General features: G+C 46.3%; 1 protein-coding gene across 1 annotated transcript in view; it reads right to left on the reverse strand.

The window, feature by feature from the left end:
• Nucleotides 1-17,179: 17,179 nt before the first annotated feature.
• Nucleotides 17,180-18,842, reverse strand: part of LOC138285132 (palmitoyl-protein thioesterase ABHD10, mitochondrial-like) — a 148,405-nt gene continuing 146,742 nt past the window's right edge. Inside the window, exon 5 of the mRNA XM_069224704.1 lies at nt 17,180-17,542. Coding sequence (XP_069080805.1) covers nt 17,189-17,542 — 354 coding nt within the window. The 3' untranslated portion in view covers nt 17,180-17,188. The remainder of the gene's footprint in view (nt 17,543-18,842) is intronic.

Below are 18,842 nucleotides of genomic sequence, written 5' to 3' on the forward strand. Positions count from 1 at the left end.
TGCAGATACAAGACCAAAAGGCATCATGTAGAACATGAATGTGCCCATCAGTGTGGCAAAGGCTGTTAAACATCTAGATTCAGGGTGTACTTGGTGGTAAGCCATAGACATGTCAAGGACAGAAAAACACAACTTACTTAAACCTCAGAATAGTGCTACATAATTTGCTATACTCTCTTGTTTGCCTTGATCACAGCTGAAGAATTTGTGGCGCTCCAGTACGATGTTGATGTTGTCACTGTATTGATTTTGAAGTTTAAGTAAAGTTATTTTGTATTCATCCAATTCGTCATCTTCATTCTCAGGTTCAGGAAGTGTTTCCAAGATTTTTCTGCCATGTGATCCTAAAATATGCAATAAAATATGTTGTTTTCTTACTGGGCTAAATGTTTCACCCTCAGTGGGAACAAGGTAAGATTTGAAGATGTGTGCCCATTCTTTCCATGGTTCGTTAGGTTCTCCAAATTCGTTTAGGAATGGTGGGGGTTGTGACATACTGGCAGCTGCCATTGTAATAAGGAATACCTATGTGAAATGGCGTAGATTGACTGGTAGTATAATCATTTAAATTCACATTCAAATTCAACTTGAATTGTATCTAATCTAAATTCATATCCAAATAGTGAATGATTTCAAAACCATCCTACATACAATACTTTTGAATGTAAAGAGTCTGTCAGTAACAGTTGTGCTGGTTATAATACAATATTAATATCACAGTTGTTATTAATGTATCTTCATTAAAAATGAACAGTAGTGAAGGTAAATATGTTAAAACTATGTTTTAAGACGTGCGGATACTCAATGAGTTAGAGTGCTGTTACTCTGAATGGTCAGTAGGTGGCAATCTAGGATAACCAAGCCGTCCAAAACTTTATGTATTTGTATGAAAATAACACTATTTTCTCAGTTATTCGGAAGTTTCTGGTCTTTTATACAAAGGTCCTATGACGTGCGTGTCACCGAAAGAGATCGCTGCGACACACTGAAAGAGTACACGGTGAGCGCGTCACGGCAGGGGAAATGGCTAGGGGAACGTCTTAGACACGCTTGTTCAGGAAAGTGCAGACTTCCCAACTACCTTCGTCTCGGACTTCGGTAATATTAGTAAAAAAATGTGAAGGTGGTGTGCGTGTCACCAACAGAAACAATCGTGGCACGCTGAATGAACTACTGGGTGCACGTGTCACCGCGTGATAAATGAATGGCAAGGGAGCGTCAGAAGGGGCGTGGAGGGCACGCCTATTGGGAGGTGCAAGTTATGAAATTCTTCATTCCGGACAGGGGTCTTCAAACTGGGGGGCGAGCCCCCCGTAGGGGGGCCTCAAGTGATCCTAGGGGGGGGCGCCAGGCTCTGGCCAAAAGAAGCATTTCACAGATAACGGTGTTTTGTTTTAAGCAGAAACATGTTATTGCACTTTTACAATGGCAACAGTACTTACCTGCAATGTTTAAATATATCTAGACATATTTAAACATTGCCATCTTTATAAAATATTTCTGAAACATTCTGAAGGGGGGCCCAGTGATTTTTATTTTTCAACTGGGGGGTCACGGCATTAAAATGTTTGGAGACCTCTGGTTCCGGAACTTCTTGACCACGGAAGTACGATTAACCTCCCTGAGTTGCAGCTTCCAGAGAAGGTGAAGGCAGGTCAAAAATACAGGTGGATCTCGGGAGGGGCACGAAGAAAGTGCCACGTATGAAGGTAAGGGGATACTTTAATAGATTAAAGTTTACAGTATCTTGGTTCCCGGAAAATGAAAGGCAAAATCTCCAATCTCCCATCTGGAGAGAGCCGAGAGTGCAGGGTGTCACGGAGAGCAGAGGTGGAGGGCACACAGAAGGGGAGGAGACCTTGCTGCCCCCTTGCACAGCTACTCGTTGCCAAATGTTGAATTATAATCACCAAATGAAGTCAAGTGATGGTGGTATCCTTTATTGAGCGTCTCCTCTCTCCACCTCAAAGGAAACTCCAAAAGATCTGAAGTGGTGGCTGCTAGACTGCAAATGGGTAAATGGAAGACTACTCTCCTTACCCCACCAAGAGCTGATGTGATATTGGATGCCCCTTTACTGGTTTGAGAAGGAAGGCTGGGAGAGGTGGAGATCAGAGGCCTTTGGTCTCCAGTGGAAAACCAACTCCACATCAGTTGGTTTGAGTTACAGGTGATCAGCTTGGAGTTGAAGGCCTTCCTACCAACCATCAAAGAAATTGTATTTATATGCCTTCACAGTCAACACCATCGCCATGATACTGCAACAAGCAGGTTGGAGTGAAATCTTAGGCTTTGTTCTGTGCCAGGAGGCTCTTAGTACTCAGTTGCTGACACCAGGAGCCACAAATGTCAGTTACTCCCGGAAGGGGCATAGGCCATATTCCAGTTACAGGTTAGAATCCTTGTCTCACAACATTCTACTGCAGACACCTTCAATAACAGAAGGAATGTTCTAATACAGATTACAGGAGGGGTGAAAAGGAGTGGACCATTACATAGTAAGCTATACAATGATAAGAGGAAAACAGAAGGAGACTAAAAATAACAATACCAATTATAACACTAATATTTGAAAGATGTAAGAAAATTGTTAACTAAAAAAAATTAACATTAGATACGGCAACTGAAATAGATCATCAATTTGAGTTAACATCCCAGGGAATAAAAGAATTAACAATTTGGGTTTACCATTGAGGAAACATTCAAGAGGTCAGCAAGTGTAATGACGAGAGTAGGCATTTAAAATAGAAAGATGACACTTTGATGCAGTCTGTGTATCTTGAACCCGCTTCAGGTTCTGCACCAAATTTTGGTGCCATCTTTAGTTCTAGCGCCACTTGCTGCACTAGTACCTTTGACATCAACGCCAGAGGAGGATCCACAACACACAGTGGTTTCCGACTTCTAGATGAACTGACTTCCTGACACAGCACCCAGCACAAGAGAGTTTGGTGGTAAAGGCAGCAAAGTAAACCCAAACACCTTTTCTACAACCCCTTCTGCCTGTGAAAACAAACGTATTGAGGGCTTTGGCAAGCACAAGTTCCCTTCTGCCAGCCTTGGTCAATGTTCGGTCATTGCCTGCTGCCTGCTAGGTTGCTAAACCCATTCATTGTGGGACTTAGTAGACCAAATTCTACAGGCATTCCCAGATGGCAAGGATATTTCGAAATTTGTTATTTTGTCTGTCCCGGGCTTGACCACTTGCTTGGGTTGGACATTCGGAGCAAGTGTAGTGCTTCACTACCACACCAGCATGAGGTCTAGGAGCTTCTATGGGGATGTCATTCAATGGTTCCCAAGTCTCCAGTGAGAAAGTGGACTCTACCTTAAAACAATATAAAGAAAGTTACACCTCCACATGTTCCTTGGGTTTGTCTGCCACTACCAGGCAATTTCACCAACAGTCTATCCTTTTTGGGGACACATCAGAGGCTTTCAATCACAACAAAATTCTCATCCCTTTCATGGCAGAGGCTGCAGCTCTCAGGGGCAGCCCTCTGGGCATCAGGGACAACATGTAGCTCAGCCCCCCGCTACGCCAGCGACGCAAGCCGCAAAACACCGTTAGTGTGTCCTTTTCAACACAGATCCACTGTTGGAGGCAGAATCTTCTAATGTCATTTGGGTTCACTAACAACATGCTGAAGTCACACCTGACTCCTTCGCAGACGTTTCAGTTCATTGGAGCTATCCTGGATATTGTGCAGTTTCATGCCTTTTTCCAAAGTGGGGAGTCCAGGTCATTCAAGCCATGATCCCATTTCAGTGAGAATGATGATGATGAAGCTCCTTTATTCTGCTAGTCAGACATGCCAGATGCCACTTGCGGGTTCGGCAGTGGGATCTGATGTCCCAGTGGGGACATCACCAGAGCAACCTAATGGACTCTAACCAGATTTCAGAGGAAACTCCAAAAGATCTGAAGTGGTGGCTGCTAGACTGCAAATGGGTAAATGGAAGACTACTCTCCTTACCCCACCAAGAGCTGATGTGATATTGGATGCCCCTTTACTGGTTTGAGAAGGAAGGCTGGGAGAGGTGGAGATCAGAGGCCTTTGGTCTCCAGTGGAAAACCAACTCCACATCAGTTGGTTTGAGTTACAGGTGATCAGCTTGGAGTTGAAGGCCTTCCTACCAACCATCAAAGAAATTGTATTTATATGCCTTCACAGTCAACACCATCGCCATGATACTGCAACAAGCAGGTTGGAGTGAAATCTTATACTTTGTTCTGTGCCAGGAGGCTCTTAGTACTCAGTTGCCGACACCAAGAGCCACAAATGTCAGTTACTCCCGGAAGGGGCATAGGCCATATTCCAGTTACAGGGAGAACTCTGGATCAATATTTCTGCCACTACCAAGAATGAGCAATGTCAACTTGTTTGTGTGCAAAATTTCTCTAGACTGTTCTCCTTAGAGATGCAGTCAACCTAGAGTGGAGCTTGGGACTACTGTCTGCCGTCCCACTTCTACCCCTCCTGGCTCAAGTTTTAAAGAAGATCAATAGCATCCAAACCCAAGTCATCCTAGTGGCTCCCTCTTGGGACAGGAGGTGTGGTACCCATAACTTCTGGACATGATAATCTGTCCTTCCATAAGGCTTCTGCTTTGGGAGGATCTACTGTTGGAGCAACAGAGAAGAGTCCCTCACTGCACCTCCATGCATGTAGATGTAGAGTCACCAGCTTGTTTTCTTCATTCTGCTGCCCAAGGTTGTTGGTGTTTTTCAGGCAACCAAGTGCCCATCTATGAAACAGTGTATGTAGGGCACTATGAAAAGTTTGTGGTCTGGTGCAGCACTTGCCAGATCAAGCTGCTACAAGTTAAACTATCTGCAGTGTTGTTTCTTTTGTCATTGGCCAGCAAGGAGTTGCCTTCGGCACTGTTAAAGTCTATTGTCAGCTCTCCTACGGTTGAATGATCAGCCTTTTTTTTTTAAATCAACTTTTGTGAGGAGGTTCCACAGCATTAGTTTTCACCAAAGCCCTATGTGATGCTACAGTGGCACTTAAATGTGCTCCTCACCTTCCTCCTGTGATCCATTGCACAGTTGTACACTGCATCGTTTAACATACAAAACTGTCTTCTTGATTGCCATAACATCAGCTCGGTGGGTGGGCTAGCTTCAGGGACTCCCAGTTCCACCAGCCTTAAATATCATTTTTTCGGGCAAACTGGTTTTGTGGACACAATCAACATTCTTGCCTAAAGTGATAACACCTTTTCATGTCAGACCAGCTATCACCCTTCTGGTATTTAAAAGAGGAGGAGAGACTGAATCACTTGGATCGAAAGAGAGCCCTTAGCTGTTAGTCAACTCAGTGGTCTATGGTATGATTGGTCTATCACCTGTTTGTGGGTTTCGCAGGGGGAAATGTAAGTCAAGACAGTGTAGAAAGGGACTATCTCTCGATAGGCAGTATCCAGCATTAAAATCTACTATGCTTTGGCTAAAAGGGTTACAGGTCATTTGCTCAAGATAAGGCTGATACTACTGTGATGACTCACAGAGAACCTGTCCTGGATATGTCAGGCTGCTACTTGGGTATCAGTGTACAAGTTCACAAAGCACTACTGTCTTGACAGTCAAGTCCGTAGGGATGGGCATTTACCTGTCTGGTTCTGGAGCATCTTTTAGTCTGAGCCTTTCTATAGACCCACCAATGAGGAAGGTATGTCTTTGGCATCTATTCACAAGGAGCCTGATTCACAAAGAGTCTCCGCACTCATGGCAGAGGCTCCGGAGTCATGGCAGGATCTCTGCACTTGTGCGAGGATCTTGGTGCTGCAGTTTCTCACTGCAGAGATACCACCAAGAGTGCAGAGAGCCTGTTATGACTGTGGAGCCTCCTCCATGAGTGTGGAGGATCTTTGTGAATTGGGCTCACAGTGAAAAACTTGTGGTTAGAAATACCCATCAGAAAAAAAGGTTACTTACCTTTGGTAACACACTTTCTGGTGAATACTCTAACTGCAGATTCCTCAAGGCCCCCATCTCGCCGTTTTGTGGAATGGTCTCTTTTGCAGCAAAAAAGTTCCCAGTCTAGAGAACTGAAAACTGGATAAGCCAATTTGCTGATGGCCTGCACTTCCGAGTGCACTGACAATCCTTTAAAAGTAACTGACATTAGCGTGCCTGGGTGACATTTACATGCCGTCCGGCTCGTCACTACATAAATGGAACAACGTTGGTGTGAAGCTACACACACCACCTACTGGCGTACTGGAGTATTGCTTTTGAGTTTTTAGATTCAATCTGACTCCTGTAGGAATATTCACAAGGTGAAGAATCACAAGCAGAGGAAGTCACCAGAAAGAGCATTAGCGAAGTCAGTAACTTATTCATATTGAATATATATTATTTTAAATGAAGGGGAGATGTGTTGTTTTTGACTTATGTCAGGATAGAATTTGGAACCATGGAAAATATATGCAGTGTGTTGATTTCAACAACAATTTAATCTCTGTCAAATGGCCAGGGTTCCCCTGCCATGTAGCACCTGATTTGCATTGTCTGCATTAATGTAACAGTACCATTCAGAACTCAATGTGCAAGGCAGGGCATGTGCAGCAGATCTTGGGGTATGGCATGACCTTTTGATAGACCCTGAGCCCATGTCTTCCTTGCCTCCACCAAAATGACCCATTAGTCACAGAAGGCATATTGTGAAGGCCTTTTAGACCTTCATTCTAACCCTCGCTGTGGAGATCCAAAGGTCATGTTCAATCGGGGTTGGCCGACTGTGCCTCAGGCCAGGTGGCTAATCCACATTATGCATGACAATACCATAAATTGCACGGGGTTTCTGTCCTTAGCGGGTTGGACGCTGGTTCATCTACCAAGCCCTGCTGCACAAAGAAGGCAATGTGCAGCATGTGTTGCTCAACTGCAGCGGATTAGGCACAGGCCCTACTACCAGTCCTCGATGCACAGGTTTAAAAGCCTTGTACAGAGGGCATTGAAAATGAAGTGCATCATTAAAAAAAAAAGCAATTAATTGCACAAAAGCACATTTAAGAACAGAGTTATGGTTCTGGCTCAAACTGTGCCAAAAGTACTGAATTTCACTAGCCCAAAAATTGTCCGCAGCTGGGGGTTGGCCAGAGGCCAGGCCCTGTGGCCAACCCCCGATTGTGCACGTCCCTAGGCCTTGCACAACATGGGAGTTAGCCGAGTATGATAAAAAACAGAAATTCTCTGTCAAAAACAAAGGTAATGAGGTAATAAGGTCATCCTTTATATAATTTAACATGTCATGAGTGATGTAAAATGTGGTCATAAGCAATACAATACAAGGACTTACGTTACAGTAAGTTCCGTAAACTATAACAGTGAATATTTGTGTTTTTATTAGTTTTTAAACATTAGTTTTTTCATCTCATTTCATCACCTAGCTATGATGTCACTTTATCCTTTAGTTTGTTCAGTGAATTTCTAGGGTTGTTTTAATGTAAGCTAAGCAGTTATTACCATGTCTAACTCTAATTTCACTTTAACCTTTATTTTTTTAGTGATTATGGCGGTCATTTTGAACCTGGCGGTAATGACTGCACCACCGGCGGTGGCGATAACTACAGCCAATAGGCCAGCGGTGCAAACTGCCAAATAATGAAGCATAGGAGAAACAGCCAACGGCCCATCCAGCCACCGATATCTTGGAAGCACCGCCGCCGACGGCAGAGGCCTTCTCCAGGCCGGCGGAAAGACCCAACCCAACCAGCATATTATGAACAGCACACCGACATCAGTTCTGGGGCGGTAACCACTGCCACTCAAAGCCTGGCTGAAATGACCCATATAAAGGGAAACACTAATCGGAGGCACACAGAACACGCCAACGCCGACATGGAGCGAGAGTTGGAAATGATGCCAGTGCCTCTCCTTGCCATATTCCTCCAGGACCGTGACCGCCGATGAAGATGATGATGGTAAGACCCCCAGCATAGCACACAAGGGACGCAACGCAACACACACCCAACCCCTCCCACCACCCCAAGCCTTACATACCCTAACAAAATGTACTTACCAGACACAAGCCAACAGATACCTGCACCAATGCACACACCTGTGCACACCACACTCCCACAGTGAAATGCTGCACAACGGCTCAATTTAGCACCAACAGGTCTGCTGGGCAGCAAATTTTAATTCCAAAAAACTACTTACAAAAGGCCATTGGCCAGTACAAAGTCCCAGTAGGGCAAAGATAGTCCACACTTGACTCCCACGATGTAAAGGAACACTCCACTGAGAAGGGGCATCAGTGGGGCAGCCAGGCGCCTCAGGGTTCTGGGGCAGGGTGTGGCGGGGTGGGGACTCAGGTGTGAAAGGGGGGGGGGTCTTTGGCGTAGGTTCTGGAGGTGGAGAGGGTTTGGGCTTTCCCTTGGGAGGAGGAGGAGTGGGCCTGGGCCACGGGGTGGCAGAGGGACCAGGGGCAACACAGGCTGCCTTCTTCTCTGGGGAAGGGTCACAGGAATGGGTAGGGCGGACTGTGGAGGACTTGGATGAGGAAGGAGTAGGTTTCAGGAGGCCAGGGGGACGTTTAGAGACAAGACTGGGTGGGCCAGTGGGTTCGAACAGATCAACATGGGAGAGAGAAAGCATACGAGGTGCAGCTGGAGGGGTTTGGAGACAGGTTTGGGAGTGGGGGATGAGGAAGTGGAGGTATGAGGTGCTTGAATGCAGGTGCCTGTACAGTATGCCCATGTTTGGTGAATGTGTGTGGAGTGGATGTCTAGGAGCATTTCTGTGTCCTGGGAGGAGGGGGTGGATACAGTGGGGGAGGTGGAAGTTGCTGTGTCTGCCTTTGAATGTTGGGTGTGTGCCTGCGTGTGGTGCTTGTGTTTGTCTGCATGCTTCTTGGGTGTTGACTTGGGTGCATGGCTGTCTGGATGTGTGCTTGGGATGTGAGAAGGGAGTGGGGTACTGGAAGGGGTAGAGGTTGTGTTAGGGAGGAAGGAAAGACCAGGGACACTGGCTGCCGTCAAAGAGGAGGCCAGAGCCTGAAAAGATCTCTGGAGGCCAGGTATGGCACAGTGAATGCCTTCCAGGAACGCATTGCATTGCTGCATCTGGGATGCCAGGCCCTGGATGGCATCCACAATGGTTGTCTGACCAACATAGATGTTTCTCAGGAGGTCAATAGCCTCCTCAGTGAGGGCAGCAGTGCTAATAGGGGCTGGGGATGAGGTGCCTGGGGCGAAGGAGACGCCCACCCTCCTGAGTGAGCGGGCACGGGCCACACCCTGGGGTGCTACTGGGAGGGTGGAGATGGTATGGGGGTGGTTAAAGATGACAAGGAATGGCTGGACCCAGTAGGCTCCGCCACCACCAGGGAGCTGCCATCGGAGGAGGTGCCTGAGTCACTATCTCCAGTGGTAGTTGCCTCCCCCCTGGTATTCCCCTCGCCCGCCAACCCACTGGTCCCCTTGGTGTCTGCCGTGGGCTGCAGCATCCCCATTCGCTTGTGCCTCAGCTCCCTCGCCAGATGATGCTAAAGCACACAAGGACACAATAGCATAGGGGTTGAGGGACAAAACAAAAAATAAGTGGGTCAAATCTAGATCAAAAATACCTGTTGACACACATACACCCCCACCCTTCTCATGCACTAACCCCCAGCAGACATAATAATTCACCCGAATGTGCTCCTGACTGCTAGGCAACATCCCACAGTACACTACATGACAGTCCTGGCCCTCTACACCAAAACACTTTGAATTGGGGCACAATGAGAGACGTTGGCAAGACAACAAATCTGCTAATCCATGAGGCTACTTCTAAACCAATAGCCTAAACAGGGAACTTCTCACAGGCCTATATTCCCAGCCATATCTACCTAAGGACACGGACGTAGAGGGGGGGCAGGACTGCAGGGACACACCTGTCTATGGGCCTGCCACTACACTGCATGCACCCCAAGGCACCTAACTAGACACAGCATAGTAGCATCACATTAGTGTAGGTACTTACCCCCTTGTGGCTGCTGTGCTGCCTTCAAAAGCCCATCCAAATTGGGATAGGCCACTGGCAGTATGCGGGCCATTTGGGGGGTCAGGGTCTGACGTGCAACTCTCCCTCGTTTGGGAGGCTGTCCCCAGCTGGGCTTCTCCGGTCTTCCTGGCCCAGCGCCACAGGTCCTCCCACCTCTTCCTGCAGTGGGTGCTCCACCAGTTTGAGACCCCCAGGATCCACACTTCCTTGGCAATGGCTTGCCACATTCCTTTCTTCTGATGGGCACTGACCTAAATTGGACACACAGAGTAAAGAAACAGACGTCACTGTGGGTGCTCCATACACAAATGCCATGCCAGTTCAACCTCACATGGCCCATGGAGACACACATATTGACAATAGCCAAGACGACAACTGCCAGACACATCACGGGTAAGCATCCACACAGCCAACAAAAACGCCTACAGGCATCTGCCACATTCAAGGAGGACTAATAGCAACTTACCTGAGCCTCTGGCTGCCCATACAGCTTCGCATACAGGGGTAGGACCCCGTCCACCAGCTTCTCAAGCTCCTCCGTGGTGAAGGCCGGGGCCCATTCCCCTGTGACACGTGCCATTCTAAGGGCCAGAGTCAGGACACAGCAGCTCACGCAGTGGAGTTCTGTTCCTCTCGAGGTGCAGGAGTCAAGTGGCAAGGGCATAGCAAAATGGCAGTATTTACTGTGGCGGTGTGCACTGTCACCGCCGGCAGTGATCGTGATTGGCCCTGCATCCCCATAGACGCCGATGTTATCCCCTGAAGAGGTGCACGGCGGTGAACACTGCCTACCACCATGACAAATAACGTCAGCGGAATGTAGTCACTTCCTACACTGCACTACCTGTAGGGCAGAGGGCTGCCATTTTGCATACCCCACTACATCATAGTCTATCTGAGGTCATAATCCATGGCTCCATTCCCACTCCCCTTCATCGAGTAATGGTATGATCAGTGATCCTCCTCATGGAATCATAATGGGAAGTGCGCCTACACTGTGATGCAATGCAGAATACACACCACACCAGACAATACCCAGACAGGATTACCAAGTTCTCTGCGTCTGTGCGAGGGGCAATAGTGTTGCATGTACAGGTTGAATTGTGGAATGTTATGACTGAAGTGTTTGTGGCAAATCAATGTGTCTCTATTCCCCTCCATAGGTACAGACCCATTAGGCGAGGGAGGGCCCCATCTGTTTACAGACCCCTGGTTGATCTGGCCACCATGGAGGAATGTCACATCATCTTTGCTTACTGCCTGAATCGAGCCACTATCCTGGAACTCTGTGCACAAATGGAGCCTGTTCTGATGCCAGCTAATAGGGATCCCCATGCCATCCCTACAACTGTGGAGGTACTATCTGTGCTACATTTTCTGGCCATGGGCTCATTCCAAGAGACAGTGGGCATGGCAGCCGGTGTATCTCAGCCAATGTTCAGCAACATCATGTCCAAATTTCTGCATTCCTTTGTGCAACACCTGCAGAGTTATGTCCAGTTTCCCCAAAGGGCTGATCTCACCGCCACCAAATCTGGATTTTATGCTTTTGCAAATATTCCCCATGTGATAGGTGCCATTGATGGCACCCACATAGCCCTCATACCCCTAAGAGTAAATGAACAGGTGTTCAGAAATAGTAAAAACGTTCACTCTATTAATGTCCAATTGGTGTGTACCACGGATCAGTCCATTACTCATGTCAATGCAAAGTTCCCAGGATCAGTCCATGACTCCTTTGTCCTGAGAAACAGCAGTATGCACACATGATGGGACAACTACAGTGGGACAGCGCTTGGCTCATAAGTGAGTGTGTATAACACTGGATCAGTTACATAGTTGACAGGCCTTGTGGGCAGCCAGTCCGTGGCCTGGAGACACTGGTGTGGGGACATTGGGCCAGAGCTGATGGTGGTGGCTGAGTGGTAAGGGTGTCAGTGGTGTCCTTGGTGGGGCTGCTGGAGGGGGAGTGTCCAGGGCTATGGGATGGGCCAGGCTTCTCCTAAGTGTCCAGACATCCCTCTGCAACCTCCTGAGTGGGGCCTTCGTCTTCAGGTGGGGTACTAACATTCCTTGAAGTCTTCGTCTGGGTGGCATAGGTGGTGGTGCCTGTGTGTGTGAGAACAGATATGTGGGTGTCCTGTGCTTTCATGTCCCTTGCAGCACTGCTTAGGAGTTATTGGTGGTTCCATTCCCATGTGGTAGCATGCAGGGTCCCATGGTGTTCTTTTGGATGCATTTGGTGAGGGGGGAGTGGTGCATTCTGGGTGTTGTGGTGCTCCTGCCATTTCATGCATGGGTTGGTGACTGTGCACAGGGGGCTGGATAGTGATTTGTATGGGGGGTTGTTGGCATGCAGGGGACATGGGTAGGAATGTGTGGGTGATGAGGGCATGGTGGTAGTGAGAGGGAAGGGGAGATACATGATTACCGGTGTAGTTGACTTACCCAAGTCTAGTCCTCCAGGGAGTCCAGTGAGGCCTTCCGGGTGCAGGATAGCCATGACCCTCTCCTTCCAGTCTGTGTTTCGGGGGGAGGAAGTGGGGGGGACCACTGCTAGTCTTCTGTACAGCGATGTTGTGTCATTATGCCATGAAACGCACCTTCCCCCGCAGGTCGTTCCATCACTTCCTGATCTCATCCCTTGTGCAAGGATGGATTCCTACTGCATTGACATTGTTGACTATCCTCTGCCATAGCTCCATCTTCTTGACCAAGGGTGTCTGCTGCACCTGTGCCCCAAATAGCAGCAGCCGACCCTGAGTATTTCGTCCACCATGGTCCTCAGCTCCGTGTCGGTGAAATTGGGGTTCTTATGGGGTGCCATGGTGTGTGTTGTGGATGGTGTGTTTCGTGTGTGACTTGTGTGATGGTTGTTTGCATGTGTGTTGTGGTTTTCTGTGGTGCTATTGGCGTTTCAAAGGATTGTGGGTTGTGTGTTTTATAGTGGTGTGGATGTGTGTTTTTCAAATTTGCCAATGTGTGCTTCTGTTGTTGGAGGTTCCCATTTCTGAGCGCAGCGGTAATTACTGCCGATGGCCGTTTGACATCCACTGTCAGCCGCGCTAAATTGTGCATCATTATTTGGTGGGTGGGAGGTTTGTAGGGATGGCGGTGGCGGGGCACTGTGTCCTGCCCTTCCTTCGTCGTTGGCCCTGGCGGTGAGTGGAGGTTGTCAATTTTTGGGCGTACTCTGTTTTTGACATCATTATTCGGTGGTGTGCAGTCCACCGCCACTGGCGGTCTTTTGTTCACCGTCAGCACGCCGGTTGGCGGTAATTACCGTCAAGTTTAAAATGTGGGCCTATATGGTTAAGTTAAAAACCAAGTATATTACATAGTGATAGCCACCTCTTTGTAGTTATAGTTGGGTCCAATTTTGCGTAGGAAGAGTGTTTTTGCTTCAATAATAACTTGGCTCCTCCGTGGAAAGTTTTGTACTGATCCATCAAGTGAAGTCCAAGAAAAAGGTGGGCGGGTGTCCCAGAAGTATGATTTCCCATGTTAATTCCTAAAGTAATCTTTGCTCTCAACTACAGGAAAAAACTGGCTAAACAGAATTGCACTTATTCTGCCAAAATATTAGAACTTTACTTAGAAAGGGTGCCTTTTGTGATTTGGTGAAAATCTGGTGAGCCATTTTTGAGACATTAGCATTGAAAGAGGGCTTGGGTTGCACACAAGCAATTAAACAGCTGGACCGTTGGTACCCAGATCTGCTCTAAATGGCCAATTTAAAGACAACCAGCCAATCCTGATTTGCTAGCCACATCATGAACAATATGTCGTGGCAGACATTTCAGACCCTGGGGACAAAAATATATGGGTCCAGGATGAGGGCACTCTGAAACATACAGGCATGTGGGAAGTTCCGAATGGACTCCCCCTCCTGATTGGACATCATTCTGTGGCAACCTTTACAGCACTCTACTCTGGGTCATGGTACCCAGTGAAATGCATTGTAGGGAAAGCCTGACTTTGAGGGTCACAAAAAGGAACACATATGGAGGGGTATAACAGATTTTAGTCACAATATAAATAATTTGTTGAATGTTTTATACTAATTTTAAAAATTCTGGTGAGTTCTCCATGTGAGTGTATCCTATAAAAAATGCTAATCCTCTGCTGGGAATTGATGAATCATGTTTGAGGAAAAACATTTTTCTCTCATGGTTTTCTCATTTAGTTTATCGAAGTAGCCCAGAAGCTAAAATGACAGCCCATCTTCTATTAAGCTCACACTGTCTACCTCAGGCATGTGAGAATAACATCTGATATTCTGAGTAGAACAGTACTTACAACAGCAGTAGCAGCATGTGAGTTGATTCCTCAGTGTTTTACTGCAATATCCCACAGTGTCCTTGTGATCTAGAGAAGTAAAGCATTAGCAATCTGTATTACTGACAAAAGTGTAGCACATTGGAATGTCATCTTGATGGAATCAAAGTTGTAAGAGTTCAAACATTTCCAACAAAGGACAGTGCATTAAATGAACAGGATGAGGGGTTTATTTTAGTCATAGAAATCATGGTTAGTGCTCTACAAAGCTAAAACTGGGCCCAATTTTCTGAGTTATAAACCATCCTTCTGACCGCCAGCGTCCCCGGATCCCCACCGGCTGCATAAAGAACATTCCTGCGGCCCGGCGGGTGGAAACATTGTTTCTGCCCGCCCACAGGAATTCCTGGCCGGGACAAAGCCGCCGCCAATGCCTCTGTGTGGCGGATCCATCAGCAGTCCCTAGTGAGAACTGCAGCTTTACCACAAAGTTCTAATGAACAATTAGAACTTTTACATTTTGTATATAAGGCACTCGTAAACACCATTTTGTTGGATTAGGAGGTGGTCAATTTAAGGCTTTTCCTGAAGAGCAGGCTGAAATGAATGAACATTAAAATGTTAATGCATGTAAGAAGCCAATTGAATAAAATGTGAGAAGAGGTATTTTTTTTTAGTCATTAGACATAGGCCCTCATTATGAACACAGCAGTCGAAACCGCCGTGTTCATGCTGGTGGTCAAACTACTGACCGCCAGATTCCCCGGATCCCCACCGGCCGCATAAAGAACATTCCTGTGGCTCGGCGGGTGGAAACATTGTTTCTGCCCGCCCACAGGAATTCCTGGCCGGGACAAAGCCGCCGCCAATGCCTCTGTGTGTCGGATACAGCTGCAGCTGTCGCGCAGATCACTGCCCGAAAATCAGGCAGCGACCTGCGCGATGGGGCACTGCACCGGGGCTCCTGCACTGCCCAAGTGCATGGGCAGTGCAGGGGCACCCAGGGGTGCCCCGGTGCACCCCTTCCGCCAGCCTTTCAGGGAAAGGCTGGTGGCTGAGGAATCATTATCCGAGGGGCAGCACCGCTGCCCTGTCGGATAATGATTCTGACCGCTGCCAGGCTGCCTGATGGCTGTCGATGGCGGCCCTCATGAGGTTCTTTATGTGGCATAGTGGCCCGCCATGCCGGCTGGCGGGTTTACCTGCCACCGCCGGCATGGCGGGCCACACCGCCATGTACATAATGACCACCTTAATGTTTTTTTAAGGGGCAAAAAATAGCTAAAGAAAGATATGCCTACAGAAGTACATCATCTGCTTTCTACATCTTTTTACTCACTGCATCTATCTTCTCAGTCGCTTACCAGCTCTCTAATTGTAAAATATTAACTGTTTATATGGTAATAGTAAATGTTGGTTAGACAAGCTTTGTGCACAGCAGGGGTTGGCCACCCATGCTGTGATAGGTGCTGGGCTACTTCAGAATATGCTAAAAAACAGACATTCACTGAAAAAACAAAGGTTAAAAGGACATTATAATTATGCTGGTTGCTAAGCGTCTGATTTAGAGTTTGGTGCACTGGTTTTACTCTGCAAGGGCAATGGAATAAAGTGCTCTATCGCCCTGAGGGAGTACCCACCTGCCATATTTAGAGATGTCTGTCGGCCAAGCAGCCATCTATTGCATTGACAGGAACCGCTGTTATGGCGGTTCCTGTCATTGCACCGAAGATTTGATTGACAGCTTTGTCAACATGGCGAAGCCATATGGCAAACCTTTAATTATTTTAATTTCAAAGACAAAATCCCAAGGTGGGATTTTGCTTTTGAGAATAAAAAAAGCAATGACTCCCCCACCCCCCTCACTATAGGGGTTCTCTCCCATGGTGTGATAGTCATGTTGCAGTGTTCAGTGCCTCTTACTGTAAGGTTTTATCTGGCAGTAACTCACAGTGTAAACTTGCCAGTTGTTCACCCACTCTAAGTAGGGCTGGGAAATGGACAAATGGCAAAACATGCGATTGCACATATGCCGTTGGAGGTGTATGTTGGTGGCGGAAACATAGTAGTCTCCCCCTTCGACATATTGAAGGTCCATCCGATTCTAAATGAGACAGACAGACCTTCAGTTTGGCGAAAGTAGGCTGTCAAACTCTAAATAAGGCCACAAGACATTAATTTATGTTATTTTAAAAAAAATAGAAATTTATTTAAAAAGCAAAGGTTAAAGTAAAGTTATAGTGAGGCATTGTATTGAGACAAGAACTTATGTTTAATAAAACACAGAAATATGCCAATTATAGTTTACTCAGCTAACTATAACATGTGCCCTGATCATGGTCTTCTGATGCAGACGCAAGTTATAGCTTTTAGTATTTTGAGGAGTTGTAGCTTAGATGATGTAATCAGTGATGTCATCAATGATGTCATTTAACATGTCATGAGTGCTGTAATATGTGAGGTCATAAGCAGTGCATAGTGCAGAGCAAATTATAGTTAGGTCTCTGAACTCTGACAAATTTTCACCTGTTTTCGGTCTGCAAATGTTGCGTTGTGTGTGACTTAGTAAGCTAACTATGTCAGTTTAACCTTTGTTTTTTTCATTGAATATCTTAAGCAGCTTGGTAGTTAATCCATGCATTGCTTTCATCGTACAGGTAAGCATTGTCTCTGACTTATTGTCCATGCCACAATGTATCTTACTTTGCAGTCTCTTACATTTATTTCTCTCATCTTATACCCTTCACTGGACTCTCACATTGGCCTACTGCCTTCCAGGATGTACTCATTCCTCCAACAACAATCATTGAAAGTGTATTGGCCATTTGTTTTTTGTCCACATCCCCGTACAATGTAGCAGTCACTACCACCAAATAAAGCCCACAGACATGGTGTTTTGAGCTATTTTATTAATTAAGATAGAGGTTTCTTGCTGGTGGCTATTGTATCTGTGAGCTCACGGACAAGGGACATCAGTTGGCTTAGGCTGTCTTCGTCTTTTAAAACATGTCCGCCCTGGGTGCGTAAAACAACAGTGACGTCCCGACTCTCAAGATTTTCTGCCAACTGTACAGCTTTGCTCCATGGAACAGAGGTGTCATCCATTCCATGCAGCATCCTGATTGGGCATTTGATTGGTATGGGGCGTTGTGTGATAGTGTGCTTTTGCGCTTCCTGGAAGAAGCTGTATCCTATCCGGTAGTAGCCCGTGGTACTCTGCGATGAAGGTAAATTGAAGAATCCATTCCTTGCAACTTCTTCCTTTACCTGATGGGGGAAAAATTAGCACAAGCATTACATATGGAAGGAGTGAGTGACATCAGAGTTTCTTAAGGAACCTTGACGAAGGACCCCTCTTTGATGGTCTGGATACTATACCCTTAAGGCCTGTGAAGCAAAGCTCACAGACCTCTCAATAATGAAGGGTTGTCAAAAATGCAACAAAAATAATTACAGACAGACAGACATCTCCACAGCTTTTGCTCTTCCTTCTTCCTTTACCCGGGTCCTCCGGCCCCCTCTTAGATTTCTGTGCTCTCCACCACTCATACTTTGTTCCGTGCTTCCTTCTTTGTTGGTATCCGCCTTCCCTGCCATTGCTCCACCTCAGCTTATGCAGTCAAAGGAGGGATACTTGACTATGCTTTAATTGGTGCAGATTCATTCAATATTTTATCAGGATGATTTAGGCCTCCTTGTAAGACCACCTATCGGGATTGTCCATCTCGCAGAACTCTTTGTTTAACAGCATAAAGTGTGAATCAATTTGTTAAAACCTTCCCTAGTTTGGATTTGGAAGGACCGTGGGTCAGAAACCCAGCAATTTGCTCCACTATATCCCTTCTGAGAAAAACACAGACAATCTGTCTGCAGCAAAATATGCTTAAAACCTCTCTCACCTGCCCCTCCTTGTGTAAAGGTGCATGTAACCTACTGCATGCATCTCAACACATTTAACAGTATACTGTAATTTCTCATTCAATGAAAGTAGATTGAATTCAAATAGGCTTACATAAAATCCGTACACTATATATAAATTATAGTTTATTTTATATTTATTTCACTTAACCATCAAATGCTACCTCCTCCAGAAGAACATCCACAATCATCGTGTTTATTCAATACTTTTCGAAGATATTGTTTGAGTAAGATAAACCAAAGTTTAAATTCTTTGTGCAAGAAGAGCTTACATCTATAGGATAGAGTAAACACTTCTATCGTCCTACTTAACTAGGTCACTAGGTCGTGATATAATCAATGCATGGGTTGGAATGGTTCTGGGTGCTCTTTAAAGGCTTTAGCCATGTGAATACACTGAACTGCTTTATCTCTCTGTACTCCAAATTGCCCGCCCTTCACAATAACCTTTTCCTTCTACTATAGATCTCATTCTGTACTAGAATTTACTCTATAGCCAATATCGGCCTCTATCTCAATTCTCACATCCCTAAATATAGATTATGTAGAGGACTGTACTGCATATCTTCTGAGCATTTTACATAGCTGGAGGGAATGTGTCCTGAATCTAATCATGTCCTATCTCACAAATGGTCTTAGCCAGCACTGT

Source organism: Pleurodeles waltl, chromosome 3_1 (genome assembly GCF_031143425.1).
Source record: "Pleurodeles waltl isolate 20211129_DDA chromosome 3_1, aPleWal1.hap1.20221129, whole genome shotgun sequence".
NCBI lineage: Eukaryota > Metazoa > Chordata > Amphibia > Caudata > Salamandridae > Pleurodeles > Pleurodeles waltl.